The following is a 16,887-nucleotide window of genomic DNA, read 5'->3' on the forward strand; positions in this document are numbered from 1 at the left end:
AGGGGCATCCAACCTCTGCTTAAAAACCTCCAATAAAGGAGAGTCCACTATCTTCCGAGGGAGTCTGTTCCACTGTCAAGCAGCTCCTACTGCCAGATATATCTTCCTGGTGTTCAGCTCTTTGTCTTCAGTGTTGAGGATCACGATCAGAACTCAGACGTGTAAAAACAAAGAAAAACCACACCAAGGGTCTGTCTACTCTTTGAAATATTGAGCAACCAGATGCTAGGAGCAGGTGCACTTGCAGAGGGCGCCCCAAACTTGGCACCACTGCTGCCTAAGGGGAAACAAGGCAGAACAGCTGACATCGCATGGCCTTAGGGTGGAGGAGCTGGAGGAGCAAAAGTCTCAGACAAACATTTAAAAGGAAATAAAAGCAGATAGAAAAAGTTGGGGAGAGCTTTCATGGTAAGAACTAGGAGTTGGTGCCTGGGAAGATTAGCTGATGTGGTTTGGACATCATGTGGTCCGAGTCAGAGGGTCGAATGATTCTAAACCATGCTTATTTCAAAGCCATCAAATTCAGAGGGGCTTCAGAGTGAATGGGGGAAGCTGGAATTCGCTTTGGCAAAGTTTCCTTGGTTTGTTCAAATGAGGATGAACACAAAGTTCCCAGGCATGTTCAAGGATTGTTAGTTAGTAAAGAACAGGACCTTGGGGAACCAGATTCAAATCATACATGAGCACAGTTGGACTTATTTCTGAGTAAAAACTTTATAGGGGTGCTTTGTGTGTCATTAATTATACAAAATTCTGATTTCTAACAGGATGCTGATGGCCTTGGTGTAAGGCTGAACAAAACAACCCATCTGTTTTCTCATTAAGGCTGGGTCAGAGCTTGAGAACACTGCCAGTCCCAGTCTTATGGTGGGGGGCACAGTGGTCCAGCATCTGCTCTACATACAGAAGGTATTGGGTTCAATACCCCATCACCCCAGGCAGAGCTGAGAGGCATTTCTTGCCTTAAATCCTGGAGACTCAGTGTAGATAGCACGAATGTTCTGCCTATGTAAGCCAGGTTCCTCTGATAGATAGACAGGTAAAACAAAACTGAGGAAATATTTCAGGTGATGGAGTGAGTTGTTTTACAGTGTCATTCTATGCATTGTTTATCTACTAACTAGTCAGTTCCAGAGGTAAGCGGGCCTCCCTCCCAGGTAAGTGTGCATCAGGCTCCAAGCCTTATTGAAGTCAATTGCAACAGAACACTCACATTAGGGAAAATAAAGCCATTTTCATCTGCATGCAGCCGTCCTATGCAAGTATGCCCACAATTAAGAACTACATTTAGGTAATTCTGCTTTGGATGAATGAGAAAACTCCATTGACAACAGCAGGGGTTACTTCCCAGTTAGAAGAGTAGTAGCAGTCCTTCTGGTGGTTCCCTCTGTGAGAAGAGAAGTTACAGGGAACCAGGCAGAGGGCCTTCTTCATAGTGGTACCCTCCCTGTGGAATGCCCTCCCATTAGATGTCAAGGAGATAAAGAACTACGTATACAACTTTTAGAAGGCATCTGAAGGCAACCCTGTATAGGTAAGTTTTTAATGTTCCGTGCTATGTTATATTTGCTGGAAGCCTCCCAGAGTGGCTGGCACAAGCTCATCAGAGGGGCTGGGGTACAAATAATAAAATTATTATTATCCACTGACTAAGGGCAGATCCGCAGTATACAATTAAAGCACATGATTCCCCCCCAAAAAATCCTGGGAATTAAGGGTGCTGGAAATGGTAGCTCTGTAAGGGAAAATAGTTCTGTAAGGTCTTTGAGAAAACCAGTGCTTTTTTTCTTTAAAAATGTTTAGGGGTACTCTCATTTTCTTATTCATATTGAAATACTGCCCCCCCAAACTTGGATTCACAAAATGTTTAGGGGTATGCGTACCCCTGCATCCCCCCAGAAAAAAGCACGAGAAAACCCATGTGCTTTTGTTGTTTAGTCATTTAGTCGTGTCCGACTCTTCGTGACCCCATGGACCAGAGCATGCCAGGCACTCCTGTCTTCCACTGCCTCCCGCAGTTTGGTCAAACTCATGCTGGTAGCTTTGAGAACACTGTCCAACCATCTCGTCTCATCCTCTGTCGTCCCCTTCTCCTTGTGCCCTCAATCTTTCCCAACATCAGGGTCTTTTCCAGGGAGTCTTCTCTTCTCATGAGGTGGCCAAAGTATTGGAGCCTCAGCTTCAGGATCTGTCCTTCCATGTGCTTTAGATGTGCATTGAATGTATTTAAAATGTTTAGTGTGGAGCTGCCCTAAGGCTCTGGGGTGTAGAACCACAGGTCCTGAAAGGTGGATCGTAGCTATCCACTACCTGGTTCTTGGGACTCTGCCCCGCCCATGCCCTTTTTACCATCCTGGCTCCACACCATTTTCGGAGACTTCTGCACGCTATAGAATAGCAAGACTGCAGCTTGCTGGGGCGAGCCATGCGTGGGTGGGATCAGGAAGGGAAATATCTGACGGGAAGTAGCTTCCCATACAAAGGTAAGAGTCGCACCTGTTGCTCCGCCCACTATTGCCCCGGCTCCGCCTAGCCCTGCCATGCGGCCCTCAGGTGGTGGCCCGCGAGGGAAGCCAGCCTTTGGTCTTCGAAACCGATTCTCCACCGCTGTTCTGCCACATTTACCCGAGAGGCAAGCCCCTGTGAAAATAACGAAGGCTAAGTAAACACACTGAGCGACAAGAGGCCACGATCTTGTGCACACTTACTTGGGAGTAAGTCTCACTAAACCACATGGGACTTCTGAGTAAACGTGGGCGCATGGGCAAAGAATGTATAGGCCTTGATCGGGAAAGGGCGGCAGCGGCCCCACAAGGCAAGGGGACCTAGGTTCCCTCGGCCACATGGTCCCCATGTAGGGTTAGGAAAGGGCACTTCCTGACTGTGCCTTTCCCCTAAAGGGAGGGGCAGGAAAAGGGAGCGCTCTCGCCCAATCACCACCCGAAACCCATCTACTGGCAGACGGTGCGAGGCAAGCAAGCGCATGTTACAACCTATCTACTCTTTTTTCAGAAGAGGAGGGAGGAAGAGGACTGAAGCCCAGCCAATGGCTGCGCGCAGCTTCTGACAGACGGGCTCCCGAGGCCAATGTAATAGGTCCGAACGTTCAGGCGCGCCTCGACACCCCAATCGCTAGGCGCGGCAACTGACTGACGGAATCCGGCGCCCAATAGATGGCGCACGGTGGGCGGCGCCTGCGGGGTGGCTAGCGAGTGCGCGCCGCCATTGTGGCCAGTTCGATCGGTATCGGGAGCGGAGAGCGGAGCCCAGCAAGCCCGGAGCAAGGGAGCAGCCCCCCCCCCGCCAACGGCCGGCCCCCGAGTCACCATCAACACCGCGCGGGAGGCGGCGCAGCTGCAGCTGCTGCGAAAGCCAGTCACCACCACCGTCCGCCGACAGACACCGGCGCCGCCATGAGCAGCGAGGCCGAGACCCAGTCGCCCACCGCCGCAGCCGCCACAGCCACAGCCGCCCCTCTACCAGCGGCGGCGGCGCCTGCGGCGGCCCCCCTGGCGGCGCCCGCACCCCCGTCCCCCACAACCGCCATCGTCGTCGCCCCGGACGCCAAGCCCGGGAACGGCGGCGGCAGCGGAGGAGGCGGTGGCGGCGGCAACGGATCCAACGGCGGCGGCCTGGGCTCGGCGGCGCCCCCCGCCGGCGGGGACAAGAAGGTCATCGGTGAGGCTGGGGGCTCGGAAAAAAAGAGGGAGGGAAGGAGCGTGTGAGGGACGACGGGCGGGGGAAAGAGGGAGCGAAAGAGGAGGAGAGGGTGGGCGGGGCCTGCGGGTGCGCGCGCGCGCGTGTGTGCTAACGGGGGCGCGGCTGAGCCACTGACAGACTGGGCTAGCTCCGTGGGCTTCTGTCCCCCTTCCTCTCCCGCGCGCGCTTTTTATCCCCTACTCTCCCCCCTCCCGACTCCTCACTCACGTTCCATTTCCCGCCTCGATGATTGGCTGAGGGTGGGCTGGTTGCTCGCGCTCGTGCCTTTCCTTGTCTCCGCCTCCGTTCCGTTCTCCCCTCCTGGATTGGCTGGCCGCGTTGAGGCTTTTTATTCCTCCCCTAGTTCCTCATATTCTAATAAGACTCCCCCCTCCTCCCTTCAGGTCCGAGCGCGTGCCCCGGCCGTTGAGGCGCCTTGCCTCGCGCTCCCTCTCCTTAGCGCGCCTGCGCGGAGAGAATGTTGGTGGGGAAAGGGAAGGCAAGCGGCTCGTGCGTGCGTGTGGGAGGGGGCGTGGCCGAGAAGACGGCGCAAGATGTCCGCCACGCGCGCAGCCTTTGTGTGATTGCAGTGGGGGAGCCCCCCCTCCCTGCTCTCCATTAATCCCGGTTATTGATGCTATTAGCCGCAGATTGTTCTCTGAGCAGTAGCTGTGATGTTTCATGTAGCTGAATTTTTGGTACATTTTTATACCATGCTCTTGGGCCAAAAAGACTTCCAGAGCTGCTTACATACAATCAAATCAAGGCAGTCCCTGCCCCGCAGGCTTACAGTTTTAAAAAAACATGATACACAAGGGAAGGGGGGGTCTAAATTTAGGCACCAATTCCGGGGCAGGAGGTGTTTGAGGAAGCTGGGCCTCCAGCAAGGCTACTGGAATGAGCCCTGTTTCCTGTTCTTCCCACTGGGACAGCCTAACGGAATGGCTGCCCCTAGGTGACAGTTGAGGGGAGAGGAGGCATGGTGCCACAGGCCTGTCACAGCAGAGCCGATTGAGTGAACTCTGCTTCTCAGTTTTTCCACTGCTGGAATGGTTACCACGGTGTGACAGTTGAGGGGAGTGTATGTGTGCTTGTGTATATAACTAATTGATAGTTTATTACTGCAAGTTTTAATTAAATTTGCTTGTTTTATTTACTGGAGTGCCAGTTTTAATATTAAAAAAAAATACCTTAATCAGGGATTGGGAGTAGATTCAGGCTGAGGGTTATAGGGATATAGTAAGCTGTCTCTTGCCATGTCAGACTTTTGGGTCATGCAGTTCACAATGGACTACACTGACTGGCAGCAGGTCTCCAAGGTTTGGGGCAGTAGATGTTCCCAGCCTCACCTGGAGATGCTGGAGTTTGAACATAAGACCTTCCAGCTTCAAAAGGTGTGTTTTGCCACTGAAGTGTAAGTGGGAAGAACTGCCTTATACTGAATTACACTGAGCTCAATATTAATCTGCTGACTGATAGCAGCTCTGTCTGGTTTCAGAAAGGAGTCTTTTTCTGCCCTAGCAGTAGATGCTTGAGATTAATTCTTTGACCTTTTGCATGCTAAAGTATGCTCAGCTACATCCATTTTTTTCTTTTTACACAAAAACCACCAATGACAGTAGCACTTCCCATGCCACTGTCCATTAGCAGGTTGCCATCTTTTGAATCTCCCCTTCCCCTTTATTTGTCCATTTTTAAATAACCATTTGGTGTGTGGGTGGCTCATGCTCCTTTCCTTGTGAAAAGCTGCATCTGTTTTCCACATATCAAATGGCTTTTCAGTGCACAAGAGCAGGCCAGACTCTGCTTTGCTGCTGTTATTTTTGGGGGCTAGTTGGCAAATCGACAGAAATGTGCACATGGTTTGATTGCTCATCCCTTGATTCAGGACTTTGGGATGTCACAAGGCTCATTGGAATCAGTTTTGGAGTTTCATTCCTGCAACTTAAAGCCTTTAAAAACCTGTTAAAGTTTGTTTAAATTATATATATCTTTTTTAAAAAAATCTGAAAGCTGCAGTCATACATCTACCTTATTGAATGGGTATAGTATAGTAAGTGTATAGGAATGGGCTGCATGTTTTATGAAGTTTTTTAAATATTGACGGTGTCTTGTCTTTATTTCCTTTCATGCTTTCAAATAGATTGAAATACATCATATTTTAATTATAAATTCTATGTTTTAATTATAAATTAGTTATTAATTATAAACACACATATATAGTGTGTACACACACATGTAATTGCACTATATGTGTGTGGAAATGCAGTACAAAATTGTCTCAATAAAGATCCCTTGTTGCAGGTGAGAGGGTTGAGGGTACCTTGCCTGAGGCCACAAAACTGAACTCATGGCTAAGGCAACAAGCTTCTTTACTCGCGTGTGACCCATGGCATCAGGAAAGTTCATCTTTTGGTACATGAGAGCAGCAGCCATGATGCTGTAGTCCAGTGATAAGCATCTATATGTGGCTCAGACCTTTTTGAATGGCCCCTCGTGTGTGTGTGTGTGTGTGTGTGTGTGTGTGAGAGAGAGAGAGAGAGAGAGAGAGGGGGGGGAGCAGGGGGAGCATATATCTTAACTTGCAGTCACTCTTTCTTTCTTTTTTGTAGCAACGAAGGTTTTGGGGACAGTGAAATGGTTCAACGTAAGGAACGGCTATGGCTTCATCAACAGGTGAGAAGGGGCTGGATGTGATCATATTTTGAAAGCTGATTTAGGCTCGTGAAATGTGCCTTTTCACTCTAAAGCTGTCCTCTGAGTATCAAGCTAGATCAGGCTTTCCCAGCTTGATGCCCTCCAGCTGTTTGGATTAAAACTCATATCATGGCACCATGCTGGCTGGGGTTGATGAGATTTGTAGTTCAAAAGCAGATGGATGAAGGCTGAGCTAGATTTGTGCATAGGACTTAATGATACCGATTCCACTCTGCTTCAGCTTCTTTGCTGTACATCTCAGTGGATTGGTTTAGTGCAGTGGTGGCCAAACTTGGCTCTCCAGCTGTTTTGGGGCTACAATTTCCATCATCCCTGACCTGGTCCTGTTGGCAAGGGATGGAGTTGTAGTCCAAAAACAGCTGGAGGGCCAAGTTTGGCCACCACTGGTTTAGTATCTGTATGTGCAATCATAAATTTTTACTCACAGATGGCTTCTTTAATATGGTACCTTGGCAGTTCTTTGTAACTTCTGTTCTTCCAACATGTAAATTAGAGGAGGACTGGGCTTAATAAATCAAATGTGAGCCAAGAAGTATAAAAAGGGAGGTGAAATATGAGAGAGAGCAGTTGAGACAGCAGAACTTCTAGAGAGTGCTAGAACTAAACGTGAGCATGACTCAACATGCATACTGTAACAGAGATGGCCAGATTTAGGAAATGATTATACTCCTTGGCTGAAGGCTAGTAAAATACCTTGTGGTGGTTTTGTTCCTTTTGGGGTCCCTCAGTCTCAATAAGGAAAGCAGCAATGAGAGTGAAAAGGCAAATCCAAAGATCTATAAAGGCTGGTGAGGACTGTCCACAGCGATAATAGCCATCTTTTACTTACAGTTCCTGCTAATTTGCCTCTGAACATTGGCCAAAGGAGCACACAGCAAACCAAACCCCCTGGTCATACAGGGTAGTAGATTTTTATCTACAGATGTTCTTACAGAGTGTGTGTATAACATACACAATTAAAATAAAGTGCTGCTAGCTGTCTGCCTTGGGTTGTTTTTCAAAGCAGGTGTGAGTAAACTATGTTAATTAGATTCCTGGTCATTATGCCTAACCCAGAGAAATGCCCCAGGGGCTTCTCTAAAGTACATGGCAAATGAAAAGCATGTAGGTAATTAAAAAACAATAAAAAGCTTAAATGGTTCCTCCACCTCTGCCATACATGTACCTTCTGGCAGATTGTCCACTTTGAGACGTGTAGGTGTCCTGCTGCATTGCCTGCCATCTGTAAATCTGTCTTGTGAATGGCATTGATCTATATTAAGGCCTTAGATTAGTGTGACTTCAGTTTATATGGAATTTGATTAGTTTTCCTCTCGCTTTTTCTTATGCCATGGCTGCAATTAAGTGCAAAGGCAGGGCGGCTGTTGCTACCTCTTTGGGGGACATTTCTCCACATCACTACAGCTGGCAGCACTTTTTGTAGTGTTTCAATAGCAGACATGTATGAAACAGTGGTTATTCTAGTATGTTTGGCCTCTATACAGGTGGGTCTGGTTTACCTCAGGCCAATCAGTTGAGGGTCTTAGTAGGCAGGACTGAAATGGGCCTTGGTAGATATTGAGATAGGCTCCATCAGTCGTGTACTTCTGAATATGACTTGGCAGGGCCGTGATATTACATGTGCAGTGTGGCAAAAGGGGACATGCACAGGTCTTAAAGGCACTATGAGATATTTCAGGAAATGGCAGTTGAAATGAGACAGCTCCTGGTTGACGGGCCAAACCAAATGAGTTCTCACTAATGGCTCCTCATTATCCTGTAAAAAGTGGGGTGCCACAGGGTTCTGGCCTGGGACCAGTATTGCTCAACATCTTCATAAACAATATGGATAAAGGTATTGAGGGGATGCTCATCAAATTTGCAGATGACACCAAACTGGGAAGGGTAGCTAATACTGCAGAAGATAGGATAAGGGTTATCAGATTGGAAAATGGGCAAAAACTAAAACATGAATTTCAGTAGGGACTAATGTAATGTTCTGCACTTAGGAAGGAATAACTAGGTGCACAAATATACGAGGGGGGGTCTCCTGGCTTTCCAACAGTGTCAAGGGAAGTCCTAGTACTGCTCTATTCTGCCTTGGTCAGACCACACCTGGAACATTATGTCCAGTTCTGGGTACTGTAATTTAATAAGGATATTGACAAGCTGGAAAATGTATGGAGCAGGGCAACTGAGATGATCCAGGGTCTAGAAACAAAGCCTTATGGGGAATAGTTGAGGGAGTTGGGTGTGTTTAGCCTGGTAAAGAGAGGAGTTATAGCAATCTTCAGATTTCTAATGGGCTGTCACATGGAAAATGGAGTAGGCTTGTTTCCTTCTGCTCCAGAGGGTAGGATTGGAAACAAAGGGTTCAAATTGCAAGAAAGGAGTTTCCAACTAAACATTAGGAAGAGTTGTTTGACAGTGGAACAGACTTCCTCAGAAGGTGGTGGACTTTCCTTCATTGGAGGTTTTTAAGCATCTGTCAAGGATGTTTTAGTTGTAATTCCCCATTGCTGGTAGTTGGTCTACATTGGTGTCCCTTCCAACTCTACAATCATTGGTGTCCCTTCCAACTCTACAATTCTGTAATTCTATGAATTAATGTTGGCATGTAACTTCCTTGTGTAGTTGAAACACCTGATCAGAAATCACTCTCTGTACAAAGTCATTGTATTTATCCACATCACGCTTGAAAATCTTTGTCCTACTTGTAGCCCCACCCGTGTCCAGTCATAAACTCCACCTAGCTCATTCTGCTGTTGCAATACAGTGTGGCAGGAAAGTCTTCTGGCAGTGACTGTGTTTACATCCTGTAATCCCTCCTGTGCAGCTCTGTGACTGCAGGATAGGGGAAGGGTTGATGACTATACTTGGTGCTTTGAGACATGTAGAAACCCTACCTGCTTTTATTTGTTCTTTTAATCTCTACTGAGAAAGTAGAATAATCCCTGTTTAGGAAGTAAAAGTATAATAGAATAATAAGGCATATATTGGAATATTCCTTTAATGTTTGTGTTCCAGTGTAAGAGTGTTTGTAAATCAAATATTAATGAAAATGTTTCTGCAGGAAAGGTCTGTCATTTGTCCAAAAAGGCATTTTGGCAAACTTTCAACTTACACCTGCTTGATCATTGTAGCCAGAATTGCAAGAGTCCGCAAAAAGAAATACGAAACTTCCAAGTTAATACACTCCCAGTATTTTTAGCACAAGAAAGTCATGGGTGTGGAGTGAGGAGTGATATGTGTTGTTCCTTGGCAGTCCCCCAATGCTACAGACTGGCCTCCGTCCAAAATTGAGTGCCACTCCTTCCTGGAAAATGCTGGGTTTTTGTGTCATGTTTTCTGAATATGAAACTCCTTGTTTTACAGGAATGACACCAAGGAAGATGTGTTTGTCCACCAGGTGAGACTGTTTCCTTGTACAACAAGATATGCTGGATTTTGATGAAATGATGCACTTTGTGCATTAGCTGAAAGGGGTGGAAAAGTATCAGTTCTGTTGCTCTTGGGAGAAGTCAGTGTTGCCTCAGAACTGAAGTTATGAAGTGTGGAATTTTTATAGGGGAAACCAGTTGACATAAGGTAGCCAAAACCCAATCTTAAGAGCCTATGAATGCTCAACACACTGTGCCTGTTTGCCTACCTGGCATCTCATGCCCCTTCTCTCTTCATTGTGCTTTTCTTCCCTCTGTTCTTTGCCTGCAGTGCCTAAGTGGTCAGGACTTCCCTGCAGCCCACCCATGTCCTGCTTGTCCTCAGTTGGTCTTTATCCCTTTGCTACCTTACCTTTGCTTTTGCGTCCCACAAGTCATACAATGGCTTATGCCTGCTTTTTGTTCTGTCTAATTGGGTTATTAGGCACTGCTAAGTTTTTTTTAAAAAAATAGCCAAAGTATTTTTGTTCTTATCATCTATCCTTGCACTCACAGGCTTTTGGGAACTTCATATTGGTTGGGTGCCAACCTTTTTGGGGACTCCTGCTTTTTCCTGTACACCAGTGGCTGTCATTTATATGACCTGGTCTCCACTTGAAAAATTAATGATGCTGCTTGGGTACCCTTGCCAGACACATTGGGAAGAATTCAGTGTAGCACTGCAGCAGCAGCTGTTCTGTTCAGCCAATGCTTTTCAGTTTGCCAGATGGAACATCCCCTTCTCCTCCTGTTCTTCTCAGGACCAGTTAGTTGAATTCTTCTCCTTAAGGATACTTTTCTTTGTAAACAAAGAACCAGGGTGATAATTTGTCAAATATGAATATTTTTCTGGGGGTGGGGCAAAGCAGAGTGATAAAAGAGAAGGAAACATTGCCCACTGCACAGGTTTCCTCTAGCTCAGGGGTCAGCAAGGTTTATCTTGTCTGGGCCGGATCGGTCCTGTGGAGATCCCTCTGTGGGCCAGATTGCGTGAGCGCGTGCGCCCGCAATTGTTAACACGTGATTTTCGGTGTCTGTGCAGACATGATTTTCGGCATCTGCGCATGCACAAACGCGATTTCCTGCCCATGGGCCTTAGGTTGGTGACCCCTGCTCTAGCTGCAGTAGCAAGTGTGAGGCCATCCATTGTTCAGCAGAGAGCCACCCTCTCAGTTTTGAAGCTGGGCAGAGATTGCCCCACTGCTTTTATGGCTCTCCCCACACAGAGGAAGACTGTGGGTTCCAAATCAGCAAAGCCCCAGCAAACGCCAGCATTTCCTGCTATGAAGCAGGAATGTTTGGTGGGGGAGAGTTAGAGCTAGCTGCTGAAAGGCGCTCAGGGTGCCTTCATCTCTTCCTTGCCAAACCTTTTCATGGGAAAGACCAGCAGTCGGGGGACGGTCATCACTGCTGGAGGTGCACAGAGCCCTTCCAATAGCAGCAGCCAATCAATTGCTTTCCCTATTGGCCTTTCCCTCAGAAAAGCCCGGGAGGAACTTTTTGAACTTGATGAGAGTGTCTGAGGGGCAGTAACTAATTTTTGGCTTTGATTCAGTTGTTAAATTAATATGATTTAGTGCTCAGTTTTCGTTTAGAAGGAATGGAAGGAGCTAAAGACAAATGTCTTATTCTCAATTCAAGGACTCTTAATTCAGTTTCAAAATTTATGTATCCTTCTCTGGTGTCTGATTAAGGAAGGTCCTCCTGCATTGCAGGGGGTTGGACTTGATGACCCTTTGGGTCCCTTCCAGCTATATGATTCTGTGATTCTTTGATTCCTATTTGGGATACATTTCCATCTGTTTCTTGGTGGTGGATAAATTTCCCTTCCCTGGGTTGTCTGATGGCTTCCTTGCTGGGAGGCCTAAATGGATGAAAGCCCTATGAGAAACAACTTGTTCTTTCCCCTGGTGTAGTTCTTTGTCTTAAGAATTGGGCATTAGGGTTGTTAGTTGCAAATGGGGTTAGTGGTGCTTGCTTATTCAGAAGCAGGATACCAGGAATATGTTGTCAGCACTATTTAACTTTGCTCCTAGTGCAGCTGTTACTATTGACACTGAAAAGTGTTTGGTAAGCAAAACTATGAAGGTCAGTTTAATAGAGTGTGATCACATGAGTGGCTGAGAATTAAAGCTTCTGCCACTCAAAAAGACAGAATTTGTTCTATTAGTTAGAGAAAGACTAGCTCATGACACTCATGTGAGTTTTTACACTGATTGCCCTGAATTACATGGACTTCTGGAAGGAAACACCAGTTAATTTTTTTTCTTGTTAATGTTTTTGGGATAGAAAATTAGGGCTAGAAGGGACATAGTAAATCAGAATGTACTTCCTATGCCTCTCTGGCATGACTGCATAGTCTTTGTGGCCCATAGTTACTCCCAAGGTTACCCTGGACAGGTTGCTGGGAGGGGACCTACCACACATTTGATGGCTCCTTCTATATGTTAAATCTTGCAGGATATACATCTGCTGTTGGTCTTTCATGGTCTTTCTAATCTAGAAAACTTGCACTTTTAAAATGTATTATTTATTAAATTTGTGAACCACCCATAGATCTCAGGGCGGTTCACAAGATGTCTACAAGTCTAAATCTGAAATGTTTTTTCATCAGACTGCTATAAAGAAGAATAACCCCAGGAAGTACCTTCGCAGTGTAGGAGATGGAGAGACTGTGGAGTTTGATGTGGTTGAAGGAGAAAAGGTGAGGTGACTGTCCTGGACTGACTCTGGGGCTTTCCTGCTCTTTGGATCTCAGCTGCTGAGCAAGTGAAGGCCAGCAGCTTCCTTCTGTCTGGGGTGCAGCAGGGAGGTTTCTCTGTGCTTGTGCTGGCGCAGCTGACACTTGCTCATGTTGTCTCTTGATGGCTATTTTTAGGGAGCAGAGGCAGCCAACGTTACAGGTCCTGGTGGCGTTCCAGTGCAAGGCAGTAAATATGCAGCAGACCGTAACCAGTACAGACGATATCCACGGCGTCGAGGTCCTCCACGCAACTACCAGCAAAATTACCAAAACAGTGAGAGTGGGGAAAAGAACGAGGGGTCAGAGAGCCTCCCAGAAGGCCAATCCCAACAGCGCCGCCCCTACCGCAGGAGGCGGTATCCACCTTACTACATGCGTCGGCCCTACGGCCGGCGGCCACAGTATTCCAATGCTCCTGTGCAAGGCGAGATAGTGGAGGTAATTTTTACTAACGAATATTTCTTGTGAGCCAGGTTTGAAAACATGAAGCTCTAGCCTGAATAATGGGATTCCTTGCCAGTAGTGAACATACCCAGGCCAGAAGCCAGTAGACATGCCTTTTGTGCACTGGCCTGTTTGAAATTCAGGTGGTCTCTGTATTCTTAAGTTATACCTGCCAAACCAGCAGGTAACACTGTGCTTCCTGCAAGTCACAACATTTTGGCATTTTTCTTCCCTCACAGTGAAGCCAAGTAATACAGCTTTATTTCTATTAAACTGAGTTGACCCTAAAAAAAATAAAAATCAGTTTAATCTTGGTGTGAGTCAAATTCAGAATTTGTTACATATTAAAATGAATTACTTTTTTACTGCAGTTTGCCTAGGGCAGGATTTTTCCTAAATGCAAACCACAATCCATTTTATCACCTCTTCCATCTTCCAGGGTGCTGACAACCAGGGTGCAGGAGAACAAGGCAGACCTGTCAGACAGAACGTGTATCGGGGTTACAGACCACGCTATCGCAGGTGAGTTCCCTCAGAGAGCATGTCCCACCCTCAGGCGCTTTAAATGCTTTCCCCCTAGAAGTGGGAGTAAGATGCTCACAGCTTTGCTGCACTTTTCAGGGGTCCTCCTCGCCAACGACAGCCCAGGGAGGAAGGCAATGAAGAAGACAAAGAGAACCAGGGTGATGAGGCCCAGGGTCAGCAGCCACCTCAACGTCGGTACCGCCGTAACTTCAATTACCGACGCAGACGCCCAGAAAACCCTAAACCACAAGATGGCAAAGAGACAAAGGCAGCCGAACCATCAGCTGAGAACACGTCCGCTCCCGAGGCCGAGCAGGGCGGGGCTGAGTAAACGCCGGCTTACCATCTCTACCATCATCCGGGTAAGTGGGCTGCAATTCCCACCAGGAGAGAGGGAAAATGGGTCCAGAGCCCTGTTTAGTAGGCAGCTGGCAGGAATGTTGAAGTTGCCCTTGGATAGGCGCTTGAAACCTGCTAAATGAATTGGAGATGGTGATAAAAACACAACGCAGCTCATAAGAAAGCCCTTAGGACCAACCACAGTACACAAAGGTGTAAATGAGATTTTGAGTTCATTGGGTAGTAAGCAAAACAAAAAGGGGCTTGGGGTGGTAGTGATCCCCCAGCTGTTTTAAGATGCCATGTGAAAGGAGTCCAATGCAGTCTAAATTGTGAATATCTGAGTTGGTCTTTTAGAAACCTTGGTCAAGCAGAGGTTAAGTGAATAGCCCAGAAGGGGGGCTCACTGCGCTGTGAAGACTAGAAGAGCTGTGTGTACGGTCAGGCAAAGTCGTAATTATTGTCTACAACATGTAGTACAGTTTTCACCTTGACAGGTAGATGGTTCATTGTCACTTTGGGTGAAATTGGGAAGGGTGAGAGACCACAGAAAGGACGTCCTACACCTGAGATGAAGTGTTTTGAATTGGCAAGGCCAAGCAGCATCCTTCTGTGGTACTCACAACAGGAGACAGTTGCAGGCCTTCCCTCTAGTTTTCTAGAGGTCAAACATGGAAAGACAAAATTTATGGGAAATCAGGCAAGAAACTCTTGGGGGCACTCCCATTGGACAGCTTGTGGTCTTTTTAGGAAGGCTTACAAGATGATCCTTACACAAGCCCTTTGAAATAAATGCTTGGAAGTTCATCCTAAAGGCTTTAACAGGATTTCCTTCAAGCAACTTTCTTGAGTTCATGTTTAGATGGTACTGAGTCTAAATGAGGCTTCCAAGAAGCAGTCAGTAGTGGGTTAAGATTCATGGATCCTGGCCCTTGGAGAGCTGCCAAACCACATGTCCTGACTGCGGCTGAATCACAGCCCTAGTTTCTGTTACTCCACAGTTAAGGGCATTAACTTGAGTCTGGATTGAACCACTATAGCCTTCAAGTGGTGAATGGCGTGATTGCATTCTTCGCCAGTTAGAACAGAAATCCTGCACATAGAAAAGTTGCCTGGCAAGGTGGATAGGTTAGAACTGTGTTCCCAGGCAGTCTCCTTTTATATGCACAAGGAGCACTTCAGTGCTGGAGGAGCATACCACCCTGTAAGTTCCCCATTGTAGTCCACCATTGTGGTGGTGTGTAAGGGGAGCCCAGAGGCCATCTGCGGACCTATTCTTGTGGGGTTTGGGTTTTACCCAGTATGGTAAGGTGACTTCTTGTTTTTCTCTTTACAGTTTAGTCATCAAAGAAGAGAGAAGAATATGAAATTTTTAAGAGAATATGAAATTCCAGCAATAAGAAATGAACAGAAGAATTGGAACTGAAGACCTTAAGTGCTTGCTTTTTGCTGTTGACCAGATAACTCGAACTCTCTGCATTATCTATGCAGCATGGGATTTTTATTCTTTTTACCTAAAGTGGTCTCCTTTTTGGAGCGACAAACATGTTTTTTAAAGGCCTGTTTTTTCTCAATACACCTTTAAAGGTTTTTAAATTGTTTCATATCTGGTCAGTTCGGATTTTTAAGAACCTCATTTTTAATTTGTATGAAATATACACCTGATTTTTTCAAGTCAAACTGCAAGCATCTCTTAATAAAGGTCTTAAGAATTGCCTGGTGTCGTGTGTTTATGATTTAACTGATCCTCCCCACCCTCTCCACATAAATCGTTTCAGAAGCTCAGAGGAGGACATTTTTTCTCAAAACCCCAGACATTAATGTGTTGTTAGTCTGATGTACTCATAGTGCCGAAATTAAACCACCTGGAATAAAGGACTACTTGAGTATTAATACAAAAAGCTCTGAAAAATTGGGGGTGTTTCGGGGGGGCGGAGACCTGCCATCACAAATCAGAACACAGATTAATGGGGCTGAATTAACAAGGAATTTGAGATGTCGGGGCTTTTTGGACATACTTAAACCAGGCCTTTTCACTTCTTGAAGGCTTGAGCTTGGTGCAAACTTGCCAGCTTCAGGTGCATCTTCGTTGTATCCAGGTGTTCGTATGTGAGGTGATTCCCTATACAGTGGTACCTCGGGTTACATATGCTTCAGGTTACAGACTCCGCTAACCCAGAAATAGTACCTCAGGTTAAGAACTTTGCTTCAAGATGAGAACAGAAATTGTGCTCTGGCGGCGCAGCCGGAGGCCCCATTAGCTAAAGTGGTGCTTCAGGTTAAGAACAGGCCTCCGGAATGAATTAAGTACTTAACCCGAGGTACCACTGTATTGGGAGACTGTCAACTCTTAATCCTCAAGCAGGCTATCCTCCCCTTGGCATACTGCATCATTTGGTTTGTGCAGGCTCAGCACCGGCTGCAAACGTAGGGTGGGGGTGGGGACATTGTAGATGATTTTGGAAATAGCCTTTTTTTACGCAGGGCTCACACTTGATGATAAGTTCTAGCACTCTGGAAGAGTTTCCCTAGCTCTTAACAACAAAGTATCAACTGGTCTAAATGCATATTCAGCAGTTGGAGAAGGAGGTTGCTTTATCTCATGCCTTGATAGCAACCTTTATTATTAATGTGGAGCTGAAAGAAACTCCTGGTGGCTGCTGATGCTGAGTTGGGAGAAAGGGGGGTTATTTGAGGAGGCAGCAGCAAAAGCCCAGCAGACAAGCCAAGAAGATGGCACAGCATGACCAAAGCATCTTGGAAATTTAGAAATGCAACCCCCCCCCCAATTTCTATTGCTTTGGGATACCTTTCCCCCCAATTTTTTCTGTTTATTATCCACATGTTGCATCCAAACAAACTTGTTTCATGAATTTCCCTTGAAAATCTACAGTGTCATGATCAGCCAGGCTTTGTTGCAAATTGTAAAAAGGAACTTTGTCAGTGGAACTGGTTTTTTAAAAAAAATATATTCCAAAATGCTAGAAAATTTACCAGTTGCCCAACTTCCAATGTTACATT

The 16,887-nt window shown here is 46.4% G+C and overlaps 1 protein-coding gene across 2 annotated transcripts; it reads left to right on the top strand.

Moving 5' to 3' along the window:
* Positions 1-3,220: 3,220 nt before the first annotated feature.
* On the top strand, positions 3,221-15,580 carry YBX1 (Y-box binding protein 1). Of its 2 annotated transcripts, XM_081871251.1 has the most exons (8): positions 3,223-3,678; positions 6,312-6,375; positions 9,772-9,805; positions 12,430-12,519; positions 12,694-12,996; positions 13,442-13,524; positions 13,624-13,889; positions 15,203-15,580. In XM_081871251.1, exons 1-7 carry the CDS (start codon positions 3,414-3,416, stop codon positions 13,856-13,858), a joined length of 1,074 nt encoding a protein of 357 aa, XP_081727377.1. In that variant the 5' UTR covers positions 3,223-3,413; the 3' UTR covers positions 13,859-13,889; positions 15,203-15,580. The 2 variants fall into 2 exon arrangements, with proteins under 2 accessions (XP_081727376.1, XP_081727377.1); XM_081871250.1 differs by lacking the exon at positions 15,203-15,580 and having other exon boundaries at positions 3,221-3,678; positions 13,624-13,895.
* Positions 15,581-16,887: the final 1,307 nt, after the last annotated feature.

Source organism: Podarcis erhardii, assembly GCF_964252035.2.
Source record: "Podarcis erhardii genome assembly, chromosome: 7".
Classification (NCBI taxonomy): domain Eukaryota; kingdom Metazoa; phylum Chordata; class Lepidosauria; order Squamata; family Lacertidae; genus Podarcis; species Podarcis erhardii.